We start from the raw sequence: 20,109 nt of genomic DNA, 5'->3' as shown, positions 1-20,109 counted from the left end.
TCACATTTGATGTAGGTTCCATGCATGTGAAATACGTCTTACATACATGAGTCTCACACCAAATGTGAGTGTGTTTACAAAAAAATGTGTACAAATATCATTTGTCTTTGCCTTATTACTTTATTGGTTAATGATATTTGTACGCACACTCACATTTAGTGTGAGACTCATGCACGTAAAACGAGTCATGCATGGCATAAGTCTCACACCAAATGTAAATGTGTGTACTATATGCATACAAATAACACATTTATATTTTATTTGTTTTTTTTATATAAAAAGAAAAAAGAAAAAAAGAAAGAGAGAGAGAGAGAGATATTCAAGTAGGATGAGTTTGACAACAGGAATACAGTAGTATACAACCTAACATTTTTCTTTTCAAATTGTATACAACAAAGTGTATTTTTAAAAATACACGATTTTAAATATTAAATTACAATTTTACCAAACATTTATTTACCTTTTAAAAATTAGGCTTTCAAATCATAAATTTTTAAATTATTATTTTTAAATCCAGCGATTTAAAATAAAAAACAGATCTCATTTTCGTGGGCCTCAACAATCGCATCGAGATAGAAATTTCGTACAAATTGATTTGTAAGAAATTTCTTAAAATTTAACTTTTAATAATGACATGTGTCCCTTGCATGGGAGAAGCACATGTTTCTTTAATTACATGTGTTTCTCACATGTTTTTTTAATAGTTTGAAGGACTCATGTCACTTTCAGAAGCTGGTTTGTATACTTTTCCTACAAACTAGTTTGTAAAAAATTTATATCCTAATTTTTATTGTCAAGTTAAGGTGACAGAATAAGCATTTGAGATTTACTACTATTAACATAAAAGTTTATATAGCATTTCTATATTCTTAAGGGTGTGTTTGGTATTAGACAAAAAAAAATGTTATTTTAAACTAAATTACAGAAGAAGAAAAAATAAAAACAAAAACAAACAAACAAACAATCAATCAAAACAAAAAAAAACAAAAACAAAAAATAAAAAATCGGCCACTCAAGGACAGTTGGGATGCCATCGTGGGCCAGCCATACTTAGTGCCATGCACGCAACATACAACTCAAGCCGTGTCCCAGCAGGCAGCTAAGCCTCCAAACACTTCTTTACAATCCGGACATTCCTACCACCTACAAAATACAATAATGCTATTTTTAAAACAAAAGTAATGAAAATCATTTCTGTTGATTTCCCTTTTTGTTGACATGGGATTTTTATGCTTCCAATGGCATCCATCCATGATGATGGGTCTCTGGAAATCGGTGAATTTTTAAATATGCAGATGTTAGAAAATACTATTATTCACCTAATAATATCAGAGGAATATGCAGAAAATTGTTGCATGACCAAGTTACGTGTAAGCAAACCTTACAATTAACAAAAGTCTTCTTCAATGAAGCTGAACAGGACAATACAACACCAGGCTCTCCCTTCTGACATATGACAGGGTCAATGACTCAATATCAAGGAAAGGTGCATCTTAGGTCATAGTTGTGTGTTTATAAGCTATAAATAGCGGTCAATGTCACAAACCAAAGACAAAAAGAGAATCCTATTCCACCACCAGTGTTTGACACAAAAAAGAGGATAACTATTCACAGGAATTGGAATGGCGAGGTTACAGGTTTTGTTAATGGCTCTATTCATCTCTGCAATTGCACTTGATCAAAGTATTGTCAATGCCCAGTTTTCCGAGAGTATGTATTTCACTCCGGGCGCCAACAGTCAGTGTGCAATCGTAGGAAATGGCGATGATCTTCACCTTGTGTTGGATAACACAGCGGGTAAACATAATCTGCTTGTCACCAATAATTATTGAATTTTTCATTTTAGTTTTATCTTCTGCTGTTTCATGGTCCTGTTTAGAAAGAGTACATTTTGCATCTGAAAGCATATATATAATCACATAGATAATAAATACAGACATACAGCATATTACAAAATGTTATATATACAGCATCTGAAAGCATATATATTTAGCACATAAATAATGAATGCCACAAGTATGTTTGAGCCAAATGATCAGATTAATTCATTCAGTTAAAACTCCTACAGGAATTAGAATAATCCATTCATAACAATGCAATTATGAAAAGGTGCATTAGGCATGTAAGCGATCAGGTTATAACAGAAAGTGTTAATGAAACATATAATAGTTCATATAAATAGTGACTTTCCTCTGTTTAACCAGACTATCTCGTTGCTTTGGTATTCAGGCAGTCGTGCTCAATCAAAGAAAGCATTCTTATTTGGAAGCATTGAAATGCTCATTAAGTTGGTACCAGGGAACTCTGCTGGAACTGTCACAGCCTACTATGTAAGTTCACTGGATCAATGACAACTGGGGATCATAAGACATGAATATTTATCAACTTTGACAAATGAGCTTTAAACATATATGTATTTCATAAAATCAAATCTGTCTCTTGAGGTGATAGGGGAAAACTCTGGTTAATGGGAATCCCAGCGAAAAGAATTATAGTGCAAATCTTCTCCATCTTTCTTAAAATATTTCCTGGGTTGATGAAGTCCCAATAAATGGAACTTATAAAGTGCTAACATTCCATACTAAAATTTCTGCAGGTATCCTCTAGTGGGAGCAACCATGACGAAATAGACTATGAGTTCTTAGGGAATGTTTCGGGACAACCTTACATTATCCACACTAACATCTTCACACAAGGAAATGGAAGCAAGGAGCAGCAATTCTACCCCTGGTTTGACCCAACTGCTGATTTCCACAACTACACCATACATTGGAACCCCACTGAAGTTGTGTAAGTAAACTTACCAGGCTGCTACCTCCTGTTCTACAAAACAAATCATTATTTTCTGTTGTTTCAGACAAAAGATATACTTTTCAAACGTCAATGGCTTTCCCCAACAGAAATTTATTTTCTTCTCCTCCTGAAACTTTTACCAAATTTTTACTACCAGTAGTCATTCCAACTTTTTAATTATATTATCCACCCATATTCACAATTCCTAATTAATCCAGGAACCCATCCTGTTCCTAGACTCTGAATTCATCACTATAATTTCAGGTGGTATGTCGATAGTATACCAATACGTGTTTTCAGAAACTATGAGAATGAGGGGATTGCGTACCCCAGCAAGCAAGGGATGAATGTTTACTCCAGTCTATGGAATGCGGATAACTGGGCAACAAGAGGGGGGCTGGAGAAGATCAACTGGACCTGTTCACCCTTCACAGCAAGATTTAGCAAATTTAGGCCAAGGGCTTGCGAATGGAACGGACCTATCAGCATTAGTCAATGTGCTTCTGAAACCAATCCCGCTAACTGGTGGACTTCGCCCATATACAAACAGTTGGGTTATGCTAAGTCGGGTCAGTTACAGTGGGTCCAAGATAACTACATGATCTACAACTACTGCACAGATTATAAAAGGTTCAATGGACAGATGGCTCCTGAATGTTCGAAACCACAATTCTAACATGAGGCCCAGCAATCAAGATATAAACTTTAATGTTCCTCTGTTTTTCATTTGTATTGCTTTTATTCTTGTTCATTGAGTTTGAATCAAAACGCTCCCCGTTATTGCTTTTCAATTATTTTTATCAAATGTATTCCTTGTACCGGGTTATCATTGTCTAAGCTAATTTTTAACTATCAAATACGGTATATAATGCACTATTCTTCTCTTTTTCTGGACAAGTTTGAAACAAATGCAACTTCTATAGCCATATTGTTTTCATCAGCACAAATAAACGAAAAGAGTAGAAAATGACATCAAAATGGCAAGCCAGTCAACATAGAATATCCAAATTACCAGCAACAAACGAATGTTTCAGAAACAGACTCATATTTCAGAAACCAAAGGCAAACATGGGATTAATTCGGAATGCAATCTCCAAGAATATATGAAATTCATGGTTACATTCACAAATTATATCACACAACACAGCCAAATACCCACAATAAACTAAAATAACCAACAGGAATTTAACAAAGATCACAAAAAAAATTCCTTCTTTTCCCCACTTTTCTCAATAAAGAAACCAAGGGTTCAGGGTTAGTCAAATTTCAGAAAAAGTCATCACGTAACACAAAGCCAAACACCGAGAACAATCAGACCCGTACCAATCAAAGCGTGGGCCACGCGGGTCTTCTCCCCCAACAGCAATCCGAAGACGGCCGTGGCAGCAAACGTCGTGGCATTGGTGACAGGCACGGTGAGAGAGATTGGGGTGTGGCTTAGAATGGCGAAGAAGGTAGCGGAGGCCGAGAGGTTTATCAAGAAGGGGACCGAGTACTGCCAGATCGAGAGGAGGGTGAGCCAATTCTTGAGCGAAGCGATGATCTTGTGGTGGGGCGGTGCTTGTTCTTGTGCTTGTGGTGGCCTCGAACTGGATTTGAGGGCCTCGTCCCAGAGCAGCGCGCCGCGGCGCATGATAGCGTTGGTGGCACCCCAGACTAGCCCCACTGCCACCATCTTCTCTACGTCCCCGATCATGCTCCGTTGCGCTATCTTTGCTCTACGTTGCTGCCTAGTTTAGTCAAGACTCGATCACATTTCTGTGAAGTGGCCGTGGCACCGTGAATTCTATCCGTTTCTTATTTAGATTTGCACAAATAAATACGTCAAAATTTGCGGGATATTTTTGTTTTCAAACATCACTGCTGAATAATTTATTTTTCAAACTAATATCCATGTTTGCAAATACACAATAAAAAAAAAAAAAAAAAAAAAAAAAAAAAAAAAAAAACCTAAATAAGAGGAAATAAAGGACACAAATGTCTGAAGATGAGATTTATGAATATTTGAAGAATTGATGTCGAAAATGAAATATTGTCTAAATATCATTATTTTGAATAAAATATTGTTTAAAAAATAAATGTTATTTACATTTAGTAGATCTGCATGTGGATGAGCATGGACGGGACCACTCTTAGCCTTAAGGTTTTTTGGCCTTTCCAAATTTTAATAAAATGTCACAACATTTTGAAAAAAAAATTATAAAGTTTAGGTATTTTTATGAAATAAACCTCTCAAAATTAATTTTTATCTTCAAAAATTTTATTTTTGTTAATTTTATCCTCCTTTCTCCTAAAATTTTAATTTCGTCATTTGCATGAAAGCTAGGCATTATCATCTATTGAATTTTGACAAATACTTGAAATACTATAAACTTTATTATAATTTCTTGTAAGTTTATATAACAGTCATTTTAAGTGTCCGATGGCACAACATAAATGAAATAATTAAACAATAAAATATAATAAATAAAATTATTTAGTTATTAATTGACATATTAAGTTGTATATGAATCATTAAGAGTAGCACAATCGATTGGAGACCACGTCTCATGAAGCGGAGATCACTAGTTCGAATCTCCATTTTCCTCTTGTGTGGACATATAAAAAAAATAAAAAATTAAGTTGTATATAAAATGGCTCCCCCTCTATTTAAAAAAAAAAAAAAAAATAGGTAAAAAAGTTTATAAAGTAAAAAATAAAAATTTAGTCTATTGGTCCCTACTAATAATTTTTTTTTGCTCCTACCCCCTGCCCATAAGAGTTTCTCGCTCTATCCCAATCTAAGAGTGCATTTTTTAAAAAAAAATATATATATATATAAAAAAAAATGTTAAGTTTTACACTCCTAATCCTGTATTCTTGCTGTCTAACCCATTTTATATAAATCTCTTTAAGTAATACATATGTGTATAACTTAGTATTTCTCTTTTCAAATTGTATAAAAAAAAATATTTTTAAAATCGTACGATTTTAAAAATTAAATTACAATTTTATTAAAGACAATTACCTTTTAAAAACTACGGTTTCAAGTTGAGATTTTAAAATTATTATTTTCAAGTCACAGGTTTAAAGTCCAAACCCAATGTGGTCCCCGGACGACCCCCACCGTCCTCCTAGTCTGCACGGCACTCGCAAGTCCCACCACCAAACAAACCCTACTCGATTCCCCAATATTTGAAGGGTAATATCGTGAAAGGCCTTACTATGTGGCAAGATATAGGTGACCATGACTTCTGGACACAAAACTCAAAGCGCACGCCGCCGAGATCGGCGAGATTTAATGCTTTCGGCTGCAAACGTCATTTTCACACATTTGATGATTTCCTCGCCCCTTTCTTTTGGTGAATTAAAAAAAAAAAGACATTTAGATTTAGGTCCGTTTGTATTTTCGTTTTAAAAAGTAGGATTTAAAAATCCAAGTAAGTATTTGGCAAAATTAAATTTTAAATTCAGTAATTATTGTAAAGTTAAAAATTTGTGTAGCATTTTTCTTGGGAATAAAGTACAACTGCCTATGCACAATGTAAAGGAGGGAATAAAAGGATAGCCACAGAGGAGAAATCCCCTGCGCGGCTGGCCAGAGTCGTGATTATGTCACCATTGCCCCGCCACAAAAATTATAATACCAAATGGTCCTCGTACAAAATGACTAAAAACTCCTTAAAGCTCAACCCTTTATTCGTATTCGTAGTAATAAAATCAAATTATGTGCCCTTTTTCTCTCTAATTCAGTAGTCAACAAGTCAACCCGCCTCCACCTAATCCAAAATCCCAAAGCTACCCCTAAACTTTCCCTCTTTATCATCGCGATACCCCCAACAGTACTCACACCAAACAACAAATCACGCTCACGCTCACGCTCACGCTCACGCTCCTCTCTCTGTTTGTCTGTGTGGCTTCAGTTTCTCTCAGCTATAAAACCAAGCCTCTCCGTCCGTACCTTCCAATTTCTGATCCTCCAGTTCCTCTTCTTATTCTTCTTCTTCGATCCAAAGTCCAAAACCCTAGCTAGTCTGAGAGAGAGAGAGAGAGAGAGAGAGAGATCCGAATCGTTGAGTCTCCAGCATGGAACGCATCGTCGGCGGCAAGTACAAGCTCGGCCGCAAGATCGGAAGCGGATCGTTCGGCGAAATCTTCCTCGGTGAGTTTGTACACACGTTGTGCTTTGAGTTTTGGAGGTGGTGTTGTTTTTTGAAGATTCTGATCGATCTCTCTGAATTTCTGATTGTTGTTCGCAGCCACGCATAGCGATACGTTTGAGATCGTCGCCGTTAAGATTGTAAGTTTTAATTTGCTCTCTCGTAATGGTTTTTTTTGCTTCGTTTTGGTGCGGTACTTTTAGTCTCTGTGACTACGGGGACTCGGGAATGTGTGGATCATGATCTGATTGTCTATAAGTACATGTAACATACGTTTGTATGTATGTATTTTTAGTTTGCGTCATGAGTGATGGTTTGCATGTATTGGCTTCGATTCATGGGGCTCACTTTAAGCTTAGGTCTATGATGAACAATAATAAGAATAAAAATAATCAATTGATTGTCAATTTAGGATTTTTCCAGTGTGTCAATTATACAGTAGTAGCTATAACCACTTCTTAGGCAGGAATTACTTATCTTTTTCTTCTTCTTCTTTTGTGGTTCATTTGTTTAATTAATACCGCTTTTTTGCTTTGTATTGCAGGAGAATAGTAAAACAAAGCATCCACAGCTGCTTTACGAGGCCAAGTTATACAATATTCTTCAAGGAGGAAGTATGTTCCTTCGTACAATTATACATACTCTTTACTGTTAAATTACTGTGACATTGGAATCATTAGTTAATTGGTTTTTTGTGTGTGTTGGTTTGTATGTATGTGCAGGTGGTATTCCTAGCATAAGATGGTCGGGCATAGACGGGGAGGACAATGTGCTCGTGCTTGATTTGTTGGGACCGAGTCTCGAGGACCTGTTGGTGTATTGTGGGAGGAAATTCTTGTTGAAGACGGTCTTGATGTTGGCTGATCAAATGGTAAGCTTCATTTTCAGTCCTAATCTTTTGGTGGAGACAACCCCACCTACTTATGCAGCTCATGCGCTCACTCATGGGCCCATAATCAATGGTGCAATGTTGCTTCAAAAGCATGGTTCATCAACTTCCAGCGACTTTTTCCAGAGAAATTTGTTGGTTTTGTTGCAATCAGATTTTTTCTATGTAACTGGTGTGCCGTGATTTTTCTTATCGGAGTCGCTGATACTCGGTTAAGAATTGTTTGGAGAAAGTATAGAACATATTGTATCCATGGCCGTGAGCTCACACTATGGATGTCCAATTTGAAGAATCTTCACAGTAATTTATACTTCATATGTGTTTTTTTTTTTTTTTTTTTTTTGTGGAATTCTTTTGTTAATTTATGTCCGTTGATAAATATATTGCTTTTTTTTTTCTTTTTTCTTTTTTCTTTTTCAGATCACAAGAATAGAGTACGTGCACTCCAAAGGATTTTTGCATAGAGACATAAAACCCGATAACTTCCTCATGGGTCTTGGTCGGAAAGCAAATCAGGTGATTGTTTTTACTGTCTTTTTTCTTTACCTTGAATTTTTTTCTTTCTTCTTCTGTCGTGGTTATATTTGCTAATCATCCTCTGCTTTCATTGTGCTTATCAGGTATACATAATTGATTTTGGGCTTGCAAAAAGATATCGGGATGCAACAACCAATCGCCATATCCCTTACAAGTACTTTTTTTTCTTTTTTTTTGGTTCATGGACATCTATATGATTATACATTGTGGTGAACAAACACACTCTCACACGCAAAACTTCAGTTTTTATTCACAGAACCTTAGTTTCTGCAACTAAGCATTGTCTTGTGCAGGGAGAATAAAAACTTGACAGGGACTGCACGTTATGCAAGTTGCAATACTCATCTTGGAATTGGTAAGCTAGGAGATGTTATGTCTCCCTTTTCTCTTTTTCATTTGTGTTTTTTTTTTTCCCCTTGTTTCATGACGTAAGCACTCATTCGGTAACTTCATCATAGAGCAAAGCCGGCGGGATGATTTGGAATCACTTGGATATGTGCTGTTATATTTTTTGAGAGGAAGGTACATCATCTCTTTTAATTTTTTTCCCCTTTACAAATTAAATTTAGAAGAACCAAGCCCAAAACCTCTAATCATGTCTACTTGAGGATTGGGATACTGGGAGCTCAAGATAAGATTTCTTCTTTCTTGTGCTTTGGTACATAATTAGTCTAATGGCTCAGTTTCTGTGTATAGCCTTCCATGGCAGGGTTTGAAGGCTGCCACAAAGAAGCAAAAGTATGACAAAATAATGGAGAAGAAGTTATCAACTCCTATTGAGGTGTGTGTTGAGGCTGTTGACCATTGATATGTATGATAAAAAAGCTACATATTGTGTATCTGACGTGAGTCACGTGACTGTTATTTCTTGAAGGTTCTATGCAAATCTCATCCAGTGGAGTTTGCTTCATATTTTCATTACTGCCACTCCTTGACGTTTGATCAGCGACCTGATTATGGATTCTTAAAGCGTCTATTCCGTGACTTATTTGCTCGTGAAGGTATTGATGAGAAAAGTCTGGCTATCCCATTTCTCTCTTTTTGGGTAGTTTTCTTCATATTGCAGATTTCCTCATTCCTAGCATGGAAGCAATGTTGATGCCTGCATGGCATGTTCTAGGGTGGTTTAACTGACCTGATAAATCATATGCCATACCCATTATTTCTTCCAATTGGATTTGGAGTTCAATGCACGAGAGACGGTATGGAAACTGCAGAATCATGCTGATTTTCTTCTCGGTTGATGTCCCGTGCTCCTTTTCAAATCCTTGCACCTCCCCCAACGAAAATAAAGAATAACTAAATAATTTTTTTTAAAAAAAAAAAAAAAGAAAGCCTTCCCAGCCTGTTTCCCAGTACCATCATTGGGCCTTCCCCAGTTGCACCTTCCCCAACGAAAATAAAGAATAACTAAATAATTTTTTTAAAAAAAGAAAGAAAGAAAGCCTTCCCAGCCTGTTTCCCAGTACCATCATTGGGCCTTCCCCAGAGTGAGATGGAGTTTGTGAGTTGTACCTGTGGATACATGGCCTTCTATGTAATTTCCTCAAGAAATAAAGTAAGGATTCGTTTTCTGTAAATATAAGCTTGATATCACTTCTAAACACTGGATTAATAAGCGATGGTCATTGATATCCAAACTGTTTTCCATGTTACGCCATACTTTGCTGCAAATTAACTTTTTTTCTTTTTGGCAATTGGTAGGGTATGAATTCGATTACGTATTTGATTGGACGATCATAAAATACCAGCAATCACAAAAGAGTAGAACCCAGACTCGTGTATCTGTATGTATATTTGCTGCTTGGTCTGTTTTATTTTAATCACTTCATTTCAAAATAGAGACATTGCTGTGTTTCTAACAATATTGAATGTCCACATATTACAGCCAGTTCCTGGAGGGAGCAGCAGTCGTGCAATTCCGATGGATATGGACAATCATCAAGGTCAGTTCTTGCTGATGCACTTTCACAACTAAATGAGGAGTGTTCTAATTTTTAGCCATTGCTTGCTGGAATGAAGAATTTGTATGAAGTGCTGATAGACAAATATTATTTTATTCATTGGCTGCATTAAATTGGTGCTAATTTAGAGCACAAGTGGCATGGAGTGTAGAAAACCAAGTGTTATTTAGTTTTTTTTTTTCCGGATCTTGATATCAATTTCAGCTGCATTAAAGAAATAATATTATGATTGTTCATTATCTAATTGGCAGGAGGTGTCAATGCTCCTTTTTCAGCTGAAGTAACAGAGCGCATCAGATCAGGAAATGCTACTGGTCCTGCTGTGCGGATGCATTTTAAATCACCAATTTCCAAGAATTTAAGTTCTGAGAATCCTATTGACAAGAATGTAAGTTGTTTTATTATGAGTTCCCCCCCCCCCCCCCCCCCCCTTTTGATTTTGCTTCAAATAATGTGTTATGTAATGCATTGTCCTCGTATACTATCCATTTTCTAAAATGTTGTATCACTGTGGGATGAACTTTCCTTTTCAGATGCTGAGCGAAGCACACATGGCCTCTACTTCAAACTCTGGTCCCTCCAAAAGAAATGCCTCTAAGGCTGTCTTGCCCACCGAAGCTACAAATCCTGGTAATGGACATGGCAACAGAATGGGTCCTTCAAGTAGCTGGATTTCGTCACTACCACGCATCTCTTCTGCAAAATGATGTGGTAATTTATCAGGCACATGCTTCAATCCTGTTCTGGTTGGATTCTTTCTTATTTGCTTAACATTCTATGCAGTAATTGTATTTTGACTATTCTCCATTGTATTTTTAGCTGTGGATCTGCTCAAGAAGATTCCAGTGATACTGTCTTTGAAGCTGCAAAAGTGTGGTGATTTGATGTTGTGTTTTCCGCTATGTGTCTGATCAAGAATATTTCCTTGATGCATCTATGGGGGCTGAAACATGTGCCACTGATATGATATGCTGCATTAGTTCCTCTATTGATGCCAGCTTGCGTTATTTTTTCTTAAGGTGACTTCAATCACATTGGTTGTTATAAACACAGACTACAAAAGCCTGGGTCCTGCGCTGTACATAGATATCTCAAGTGGCTCATGGGAAACTTGTATTTACAGTCCTATGTAATGTGAATGTCGTGTGAAAGAATTTTTTGATTCCCATTTCTAGTCATAGATAATAAGTGTCTTTTGTGCCATATACTGGCTGTTGACAATTTGTTTATTTACTTGATCCATGGTTATGAGTTGCTGGTGTAACCTTAATGTTTATATCTTTTGGATCAGACCCTTGGGTATTCTCCTGGAGGGGTTTTTACCTAGTAAACTAATCTTTCTTGATCTTAATAGCTCTGATGCCCATATCTTGTGCTTTTTAATATGAAGCATCCCTACATAACTTGGTGCTCAAACTAAAGATGTTTTTGCAAGTTTTGATTTTCTCTCTTTTGACTAGGTTAATGGGTTCTCCATTATAACAGTGATTTCTCGAAGTGATCAGGTCAATGATCGTGGGTTTCTGAAACTTTATTTTGAGGGGGAAAATATGGCTCAGTGATCTGAAGAATTGTGACATTTAAAACATATTGAAGGTAGTTGTTTTGGACACTTGCTACCCTTCCAAGCATATGATGTGGTTATCTACATTGTAGAATATAGTTCATTTTGATGTTTATAAGCCGGCATCTGATCTTTCAGTGCTTGATCGTCTACATTTGGTTGCTTAATTCGTGAAAGTCAATATTTTTAGATTGTGTAGAATGTTGGAGAATCTTTGTGGTTTTATTTTTTTTAGTTAATAATACCCTTGCCATTGTTTTGACATCCAAAGTTGCCATTCCCTTTCTTTTTTTTTAGATTAGATTATACCCTCAAGATATCCTTACACATCATTAGTTGTAGGTAGGACAACTTAACTCGTGCTTAGGTCTGTTTTGTGGTTTCATTCTTCAAAGAGGATGAGTGCTTTCTAGTTGTTTCATCAAGTGATGCAGAGTGTTAAGAAATTTTTGCATATTGATGTTCATGTTTTAAAACTAATTTTAAACAACATGCTCAGTTACCAGTTCATACTTTGTAATTTGCAGGATTTTTCTTCCGCTACAAGGAATATGGCAGGGGAATGCCATTTGTAGATGGTATATGAAGACCATAAAACACACTCTGCATGCTACTACTTGTTAGGAAAGAGGCCGCCTAAGTGTTTACTGGGGAAGAAGGCATAAAAGAAAGGTTGACATTATTTAAATTCTTGTATGCTGGTTCTAGGAATTTGGAGATAGCATAATAAGTGCGCCTTTGATTTCGACAAAATTTTTGAAATTGGCAGTTTCTCGGCAGGAAGTGGCCTCCCTCCAAAAGGGGTGGGTTAGATTATTCTTTTCTCTTACTGGGAGTAGTGGTTAATGCACCACAATTATAACTTGGATGTGGTGAAATCTGCAGAGCCCTTTATGCTTGACGTTTGGGAAGCTAATAAAATCTGCTATATTGTAAGAATCCTATCTTGTTTTACTGCTGTGGCATTACTGTCTGAGAAGGTTTCTCAATGCCAACTGCCAGGTATGTTACTTTTGAAAGCTGATTAGTATGGGAATTGTTGGGTTCCTTCTGCTTGCAAGGAAAGCAATCAAACACTTGATATGAGACTTGAAATCCAGGCTGCTTTTTCTTTTTTGACGTGAATGTTGGACTGGTCTAGTCGTTTCAGAACACAATTTGGTGGCATCAACATTCTAATTCCACCTTCTGCCAACCCTTATGAGCCTGGTGTTGCCACTGGACATTTGGATAGAAATATGCGAGGTTTTATTCAATTTATCTACTTCAACACCATGGCTCTTTATGCGTCTTAATGCTGATGCTCCTGTGGGAATGTGTGTATTTCACGCCTCCTGTCAATGGTAGCTCTCCCAAGTAAAAGAAAGGAAGATATGGTATAGGAAATGGGTAGTTTGCAAAGGCAGTCAAGGTGAGTTCACAAAGGTATTTATATTGGTAGAACAGGATAGTTTTTTTATAAAGGTATGTGGCCATTTAAATATACATTGATAATCTAGAGATGCCTGCTCATCGTCTAAGGTGCCTACACCTTTTTCTTTAGCGTTTTGGTTTCTACCTTTTCATTATATTATTTGGGGCGCCATCAGTTTCAGGCATTGTGGCAATCTGGTTCTGAGCTGCTTGTAACAGAAAGAAGGAATTCCGACGTGAAAATTTTGTTTAGAAAGTTGAACCGTGTAGTTGTTCTAGTGATTTGCAGTCGTGATCTGGTGCTGGATTTGGTACATTGTTAATATTGTTTGCAGAAATTTGGTTTTGAGTGTGCTAAATTTGATCTTGAGAGCTTTGCTTTTTTTTTTTCTGGTGGTTTAAAGATTACAGTGGTGTATCGCATAGTTTTTGGGTCATATAATTTACTTACATTCCACCCTTTGTAGGTCAGAAAAAGGGGTCGAGATTTCCTACAACCTGCACGCAATTTGGTGGCCCGGTACACAAAATTGGAAATCTACGAGTGGTTGTGGTGGTTCTGAAATTTCCTAGACATTAGCATGTGCCATTTCAATTCATATTACCTCAGTCCCACTACATTCACATGTCATATTCAAGGATAATCCCTAGCTTTTGGTTCTCGTTTTACTTTGTAAGAATACGCGTTGAGATAGAAAAGCTACTGAAATTGGTAGTCTTTTTTGGTCATGTAACGAGGATGGAATCAGATGGTTACTACCGAGGATCAGCTACGATTCTGAAAAAAAAATAAAAAATAAAAAAAGAATTAAGTACTTCATTTTCTTCTTGTCATAATTAGCATTCTGGCGTGAAGGGAAAAAACAGGTGGCTAAATTTTGAAGTGCATGGTGCATGCCACCTCTAAGAGCACTAGCAGTAAATTTTTAACTATTTTTTCTATTTTAGAGATAATTTAGGAAATCAAACAATATTTTTTTTTTCTCTATATAAAAATACCTTATAACAGCTTTCTTTTATCTTTTCTTATATATTAAAATAATATTTTTTTAATCTTTTTAATTTCATTGCAAATTCAGTTACTTTCCTCCTCTTCTTCTTTCTTTTTCTCTCTGAAACTTTTTTTTTTCTCTCTCTTCCGGTTCTCTCCCTCTCGTCTGTCTCTCTTCTTTTTCTTTTTTTTCCCGTCTTCTCTCCCTCTCTCTCTCGTCTCCATCTTCTTCCTATTTTGTCTATCTATTTTTTTTCTTTCTTCCATAAACTCTTCTCTCTCTCTCTCCATCTTCTTTCTCTCTCGTCTGCATCTTTTTGAGGTTGAGGAATGAGGACAACTGAATGAGAGGAGAGAGAGAGCTGTTTTTTGAGATTGAGAAATGATGATGTGTGAAGAAGAGAGGAGAGAGAACATTTTTTTTTTATTAAAATAATCTGTTGGAAAGCACCGTAGCATCCTCATCTAAAATGAGGAAGCTGCTGTGACTTGTATTTTGTATATTTTTTTTAAATTTTTCCTATTTTAGGGAATAGAATTACTTATAAGACATCTGCTACTAGTGTTCTAACGGTGTTTCTGAATACATATAATAACCTTGATAAATGCACTAATTAGTACATGAAACGGTGTTCAAAAAGCGGAATGGAACGATCAAAAGAATCTTTATTGCGAGAATTACATCCAACCGCTGCTACGAAATCTGGGTTTCAAGCCAATTGCAATAGGGGTGGACTAATGCAGATGCACATTTCCAGATTTGAGTAGTTGATATACCTTCGGATTTTTCTAAATTCTGTAGAATCCTCACAACTTCAGCTAGGACTGGCAAAAACTTTACAGAATAGGAGACAAAAACATTCTATTACTATGCCTATATTGATTTCAAAGAACTTCCTTCCACAAGTAAAAATATGAAACAAAACAATCTCAATTTTGGATACAATTAGCTTCCCTTCTGATCATTGCTTTTGGAAGTCCAGAGGCAAGATAGAAGCTAATCTCATCCATACCAAGAGTGCGGTGTGGAGAGCCACACTGTCTGAGTCGAGCCACATGAGCATGCATCATCCAAGTTTTCTGAACTTCCCTGTGGTATTGAACCATCAATTTATGGCTTACGATGTAGTAACAGATCGATAACCAGTCTAAAATGCATCTCTCAGAACTTTACAACCTATTCTACCTCCATAAAGATAGAGAAATGGTGCTCAAAATGCTGTTTTAGTAAATGATTCATTCATTTATGGAACACCAAAATTTGTCTGTTGAATCCAGTTTTGCTGCCTGATAAGCTGGAAGTTATGTCCTCTACCTTCCTAAACCCAATCTGCAATTATGTTAAATATCAAATATCTTACTTATCAAAAAGCGGGAGGGGAGAAAAAAAAAAAGAAAGGAAATTAAACATATAACATACCTTGTCTAGAAGTATTTCCCTAAAACATTCAGGATGGATGATAATATTCTTATAATTCATTGCTATTGTCTGCAAAATGAGTAGAAAACAATGCCTTAGACCCTCGGCAGATCTAATTAAGGAATAATATTATATAGGAAGCTGAAATAGTGAAGCTTATTCGCCAATTTGTAAGGTTTTTAATTCAGATCACTGAAGACCCATGGTCAGCTTCCAATAAAAAATATGATTCTTTTTTTTTTTTTTTTTAATAAAAGACAGCCAAAAAAGAATCTGAAAGAAGCGAGAGCCCTCTCCCCGTACTAAGGATAAGAAGGCTTAGGTTCTGCTCATTATCAGAACTATTGCTAAAGATTCCAGAACTACAATCACTTCTAGTGATCAACATCATCCCAGAAACCTGAAGAGCTAAGACTGCAACCTAGTAGCAAAAGACTTTATAAGAGAAGCAAGGAATCCCATGATATACAGCCTCCCGCCACACATCATAAACATTGTGTACAAATACTGCAAGCAACAGAAGTGTTTGCAGCGTCCTTTGTGATTAATTTTTTAAAATAATCAACAGTTAGTTCTATATATATAAAATAGCTCTATCATTTTGAATTGCAAAAGAATTATTACCTCAGACACATTACGATTGTTTTGATATGACTTCCAAGGTTGAGGTTCCAAAACAAAAATGCCACCCTGCTTAAGAAAATAATAACTTCTGAATAAATTGTTCAAGAGACCATTCCATATAACAAGGGGGCAGTACTATAAAACCACAACTATCCTCAACCACAATCCCATCAATAATTCGAAAAAAAAATAACACTTGTAAAAAGATAATATAAATAACAATTACCGGAAGAAGCAATCCCCAAATCTTTGAAAATAATGTAATTAATCCGTCATCGCCCCAATTAAGATGAACCCATTTTGTCACACTCAAACTGCAATGCAGGAGACAAATCCATTTAACCAAACAAGCAGCACAATAAGGTTAAGCAAAATATGAACTATAAATGTATGCCTAAAATGGCATTTAGAAGGCCTCCCTCCCTCCCTCCCTCCCTCCCTCTCTCTAATAGACATAATATAACCAAAAAAAACTTACCAAAGAATTGTATCATATTGCTTCTCTCGTGGATGCCGACTCTGAACAAAATTTTCTTGCCGGAAAGAGACAATGTCATACAGATCTCTTTTCATAGAAGGAGAACAATCCCTTGAAATTTCTTTTGTCTCTTCATTGGATGCTGCAGTATCGCTCTGCTCTGGACCATTTGCACTCTCTGCAATCGCCAGTTTGGAAGCCTTTGCATGTGTCTTCTGAGCACTTTCCATTTTCACAAATTTTTTGAGATGCCAGTATGAGTCCTCTATTCGATCTGGCACATAAAGAATATTAGATTAAGTGCAATCCTTGGTGTCTGTCAATTTTAAAAGTGGAGAACTTCAAAACTTGAGTACACGTTTGTCACATGCTCGTAAAATCATGATTTTAAATGACAAGAATAGTAGCCAACCTGAAATTAAAGAATGTTTAGATAGGAAATGGACTAAGTATTTCAAAAATAAAATGTTGAAGCTGGGTCTTGATGCTTATCAGAGTCCAACACACACAAACAGATTGCATCATAATCTAAGAGAGTTGTTGTCAATCTTGGGAAACAGGCATGACAGCTCATCTTTATCTATAAAGGCTATAAGGTCAAAACAAATCCAAAAACCAGAATATGGACACATTACATGCATATGAACAGCACCAAAGTCTTTCAATGTGACACATGCCAATATATAAACAATTATCAGTGTCAAGTCTGATGTAGTTTGCTGACACCTTTAGGGTATAATGCTAAAAAGTATTACTCAGGGAATGTAGAACAATTTTTCAATTTTTACCAACAGGCTGAAAATATGAAGCAACAGAATCATAGATCAAAGGGCATTATTTGAACTTTAAAAAATTTCAGCAAAATATAATAATATGAATAGAATCTTACTAGAATCAATGTCAATTCCAATAATGCTTCGGCATTGAAACTTTTTAGCTGTACAAAAGATATGATAATTAATATCAGTCTGAGTAAATACATGCAAAACTTGAAATTAGATACATCACATGTGCTGTCAACTTTGAATTTGAAAAGCTCCATTAACTACGGCAATGCAAACGTGTCCTCTTGACGAACGAAAGGCAAGGCTCAGGTGCTGTAGCGTTGAGTGCCCGTTGTGGGTTTCGGGTTTGAGGGCTTTAGGTCCTTGCAGGTTTGTTGGGTTTCTTTTTGTGGCTGATTTGGTTATTCCTGTGTATTTAGGGGCGCCTTATACTTTTTTAATAAAACATTTCTTACTTATTAAAAAAAAGCTTTATTCCCAAGCAGTAACAGACATATACGAAGCGACCGCCCCCCCCCCCCCCCCAAAAAAAAAAAAAAAAGAAGAGAGAGAGAGAGAGAGAGAGAAGGCATAACTTGACTACTTGAGATAAACATTACATTTTCAATATTTCACAAGTCTTGTCAACATATATGATCTTATCAATATAATCATTCCCACTCCTTTATCAAATTATGTAATTTTAAGAGACATATGATCTTAGCAACACAGGCCGTATGTCTGCCTGCAACCTCATGTTTATCAAATGCTAATGCCAGAGGTTCCTTCTTAGTATGTAAAAGAACTTTCCTAGGGTGATCCGCTTCTCCTGATCCCTATTCTTTTTATTTACACATCATTAACACTGAAGCGCCTAACTCCTATTTTTTTAATTGGCATACAACCACCTGGAACCTTCCTTAGAAGCCCGTTAAAAAAATTAGAAAATAGTTATGAAGAATTTCATTTAAATACTATTGCAACCAACAAAGGCTTAACAATTGCAAAAGACACGTGCAATAATAATAAATAGATATTTCAACTGAGAACTTGTTACCAATTTGGATGGTAATTATCCCACTATTGCAGCCAATATCAAGACAATCCTTGCCTTCAAACCATTCCTTCTTCAAGACCTTCAACCGAGGATCTTCCTCCTCCAAGTCCTGACCTATCTGGAACAACAAAATTTAACTTTTTTTATAAAACCCCACTCCTAAGAGCATAAACTGAGCTAATACACAATTCCCAAAACCTTAAAATACTAATCCTCCATGAACGAAATACTCAAAAACTAAGTCATATGCTCAAAATCTGCATAAAAATAAATACGATTATCCCCTTTTTTATGCAATATAAAATAATTAGAAAAAAAAAGAAAAGAAAAGAAAAGAGAGACTGCATTTCATAGCCACATGGTAACACCCACTGGTCACCATTATTATTCAAACTCGAAACTTGCAATGAAAGCATGAAACTGGGTACTCGAAAACTAAATACAAACACTAATCCCACGTTTGGTAGGCGAGAAAATTGAACGAAGCAATTAAAAATTAAAAGAAAACGAATCCCATGTCACAAAAATGCTCTCTAGAGAAAAAAGAGTATGAGGAAGAAAATTACACGGTAGCCGTAGTAGTTTCTGTAATTGCCGAAAGGAAAAACCTCTTTGCGTTTCTTCTTCCTCTGCTGGCACTGCTGCTTCATTCCTTCCTCTGCTGCTGCTGCTGCTGCTGCTGCTATCTCTTCGCCTTCCCCTTTCTCCATTTTCTATTTCTCTTTTTCTTCTTTGACAAGCCTCGGTAGCTCTCAATAAGAAGGGTCTAATGCTTTTTTCGCAAGGGACGGTGCTGTAGGGTTTAAGCCATAGGATTACAGAAAATCTCCTGTTATTCTAAATGTACGGTACAGATTAAAACCCACGCCATCCTTCTATCGAGGTGGCTTAACGGCGTTTGCCCCGATACCAAACTTGAGGAACTACTGCATACATACACTGTATTTTAAGGACTAGTATTCGTTTATAATTATTTATTTGAATTTGAGAGAATTTAAGTAGGTAATTATAAAAGATCACTAATGAGACTTGCCCGATCCAATAAGTGATTGGAAAGCATAATTTTTATTTAGTCAGATAAATTTCATAACTGATATTGTCTAAATTCTTAAATTCAAACATATAATTATAGACGATCATAATCTGTATTTTAACGAGGAGTAATGTTATACATCACTTCATTATCTATCTGTCTTTCAAAGTTTACGTGATGTGTTCTTCCATGGTTTTTAGGTTAGAGAGACCACGTCACTATCGTCACCTAAGCTTTTGGGTGGATGAGCAAAAATGGGATGATGTATTACAAGAGTAATGATACATATTACAAGTAATGATATACCTTACATTCATCCTCCTATCTTCCAAAATTTATGTGGCGTGGTTCACCAATCAAAAAATCAATTTTCATGCACCAAATGTTAAGAGAGAACACGTCAAATATGCTTTGGAAGGATGGGGTGATGTATAACATTACTC

General features: G+C 36.1%; 4 protein-coding genes across 20 annotated transcripts; 2 read left to right on the top strand and 2 right to left on the bottom strand.

The window, feature by feature from the left end:
• Positions 1-887: 887 nt before the first annotated feature.
• Positions 888-4,617, bottom strand: LOC133857570 (uncharacterized). 4 transcript variants are annotated; one of them, XM_062292835.1, is made up of 2 exons: positions 4,117-4,616; positions 888-1,143 (listed from the first exon to the last, which is right to left on the bottom strand). In XM_062292835.1, the coding sequence occupies exons 1-2, from the start codon at positions 4,487-4,489 to the stop codon at positions 1,100-1,102; spliced, it is 417 nt and encodes a 138-aa protein (XP_062148819.1). In that variant the 5' UTR covers positions 4,490-4,616; the 3' UTR covers positions 888-1,099. The 4 variants fall into 4 exon arrangements, with proteins under 4 accessions (XP_062148819.1, XP_062148818.1, XP_062148821.1 ...); XM_062292834.1 differs by lacking the exon at positions 888-1,143 and adding an exon at positions 1,386-1,446 and having other exon boundaries at positions 4,117-4,617; XM_062292837.1 differs by lacking the exon at positions 888-1,143 and adding an exon at positions 1,744-1,871 and having other exon boundaries at positions 4,117-4,612.
• On the top strand, positions 1,472-3,611 carry LOC133857569 (probable xyloglucan endotransglucosylase/hydrolase protein 26). Its single transcript, XM_062292832.1, has 4 exons — positions 1,472-1,797; positions 2,230-2,330; positions 2,597-2,790; positions 3,058-3,611. Exons 1-4 carry the CDS (start codon positions 1,623-1,625, stop codon positions 3,467-3,469), a joined length of 882 nt encoding a protein of 293 aa, XP_062148816.1. The 5' UTR covers positions 1,472-1,622; the 3' UTR covers positions 3,470-3,611.
• Positions 4,618-6,625: 2,008 nt separating the features above from the next.
• On the top strand, positions 6,626-14,028 carry LOC133858070 (casein kinase 1-like protein 3). 12 transcript variants are annotated; one of them, XR_009898423.1, is made up of 19 exons: positions 6,627-6,934; positions 7,032-7,072; positions 7,477-7,546; positions 7,655-7,803; positions 8,242-8,337; positions 8,442-8,512; positions 8,652-8,713; positions 8,817-8,880; positions 9,055-9,139; positions 9,233-9,359; positions 10,063-10,145; positions 10,247-10,304; positions 10,574-10,710; positions 10,856-11,033; positions 11,142-11,341; positions 11,783-11,918; positions 12,414-12,558; positions 12,656-12,689; positions 12,772-13,302. XR_009898423.1 is itself a non-coding variant. In XM_062293501.1 (15 exons), the coding sequence occupies exons 1-14, from the start codon at positions 6,859-6,861 to the stop codon at positions 11,027-11,029; spliced, it is 1,293 nt and encodes a 430-aa protein (XP_062149485.1). In that variant the 5' UTR covers positions 6,627-6,858; the 3' UTR covers positions 11,030-11,033; positions 11,142-11,673. The 12 variants fall into 12 exon arrangements, 1 of the variants encoding a protein (XP_062149485.1); XR_009898424.1 differs by having other exon boundaries at positions 12,414-12,689; positions 12,772-12,888; positions 12,987-13,302; XR_009898427.1 differs by adding an exon at positions 13,767-14,028 and having other exon boundaries at positions 12,414-13,297.
• Positions 14,029-14,936: 908 nt separating this feature from the next.
• On the bottom strand, positions 14,937-19,385 carry LOC133856624 (probable RNA methyltransferase At5g51130). Of its 3 annotated transcripts, XR_009898235.1 has the most exons (9): positions 19,200-19,385; positions 18,634-18,751; positions 17,702-17,749; positions 16,813-17,086; positions 16,561-16,648; positions 16,335-16,403; positions 15,711-15,779; positions 15,477-15,620; positions 14,937-15,380 (listed from the first exon to the last, which is right to left on the bottom strand). XR_009898235.1 is itself a non-coding variant. In XM_062291682.1 (8 exons), the coding sequence occupies exons 1-8, from the start codon at positions 19,341-19,343 to the stop codon at positions 15,531-15,533; spliced, it is 900 nt and encodes a 299-aa protein (XP_062147666.1). In that variant the 5' UTR covers positions 19,344-19,384; the 3' UTR covers positions 14,937-15,530. The 3 variants fall into 3 exon arrangements, 2 of the variants coding, with proteins under 2 accessions (XP_062147666.1, XP_062147667.1); XM_062291682.1 differs by having other exon boundaries at positions 14,937-15,620; positions 19,200-19,384; XM_062291683.1 differs by having other exon boundaries at positions 14,937-15,620; positions 16,335-16,400; positions 19,200-19,382.
• Between the last annotated feature and the right edge of the window lie 724 nt (positions 19,386-20,109).

Source organism: Alnus glutinosa, chromosome 14 (assembly GCF_958979055.1).
Source record: "Alnus glutinosa chromosome 14, dhAlnGlut1.1, whole genome shotgun sequence".
NCBI classification, from domain to species: Eukaryota; Viridiplantae; Streptophyta; class Magnoliopsida; order Fagales; family Betulaceae; genus Alnus; species Alnus glutinosa.
This window is presented reverse-complemented; position numbering and strand designations above follow the sequence as displayed.

What these genes read in the sequence shown, in the direction of transcription:
- LOC133857569 (XM_062292832.1), top strand. Translation starts at nt 1,623, where the DNA reads ATGGCGAGGTTACAGGTTTTGTTAATGGCTCTATTCATCTCTGCAATT. An exon ending in TGTGTTGGATAACACAGCGG is followed by an intron (nt 1,798 to 2,229) that starts GTAAACATAATC and finishes TTTGGTATTCAG; the next exon opens with GCAGTCGTGCTCAATCAAAG. An exon ending in TGGAACCCCACTGAAGTTGT is followed by an intron (nt 2,791 to 3,057) that starts GTAAGTAAACTT and finishes CTATAATTTCAG; the next exon opens with GTGGTATGTCGATAGTATAC.
- LOC133857570 (XM_062292834.1), bottom strand. Translation starts at nt 4,489, where the DNA reads ATGATCGGGGACGTAGAGAAGATGGTGGCAGTGGGGCTAGTCTGGGGT. An exon ending in CGTGGCCCACGCTTTGATTG is followed by an intron (nt 1,447 to 4,116) that starts GTACGGGTCTGA and finishes GTCATATGTCAG; the next exon opens with AAGGGAGAGCCTGGTGTTGT.
- LOC133858070 (XM_062293501.1), top strand. Translation starts at nt 6,859, where the DNA reads ATGGAACGCATCGTCGGCGGCAAGTACAAGCTCGGCCGCAAGATCGGA. An exon ending in GTTCGGCGAAATCTTCCTCG is followed by an intron (nt 6,935 to 7,031) that starts GTGAGTTTGTAC and finishes TGTTGTTCGCAG; the next exon opens with CCACGCATAGCGATACGTTT. An exon ending in AGATCGTCGCCGTTAAGATT is followed by an intron (nt 7,073 to 7,476) that starts GTAAGTTTTAAT and finishes TTTGTATTGCAG; the next exon opens with GAGAATAGTAAAACAAAGCA.
- LOC133856624 (XM_062291682.1), bottom strand. Translation starts at nt 19,343, where the DNA reads ATGGAGAAAGGGGAAGGCGAAGAGATAGCAGCAGCAGCAGCAGCAGCA. An exon ending in GAAACTACTACGGCTACCGT is followed by an intron (nt 18,752 to 19,199) that starts GTAATTTTCTTC and finishes TTGTTGTTCCAG; the next exon opens with ATAGGTCAGGACTTGGAGGA. An exon ending in ACAATCGTAATGTGTCTGAG is followed by an intron (nt 15,780 to 16,334) that starts GTAATAATTCTT and finishes CTCATTTTGCAG; the next exon opens with ACAATAGCAATGAATTATAA.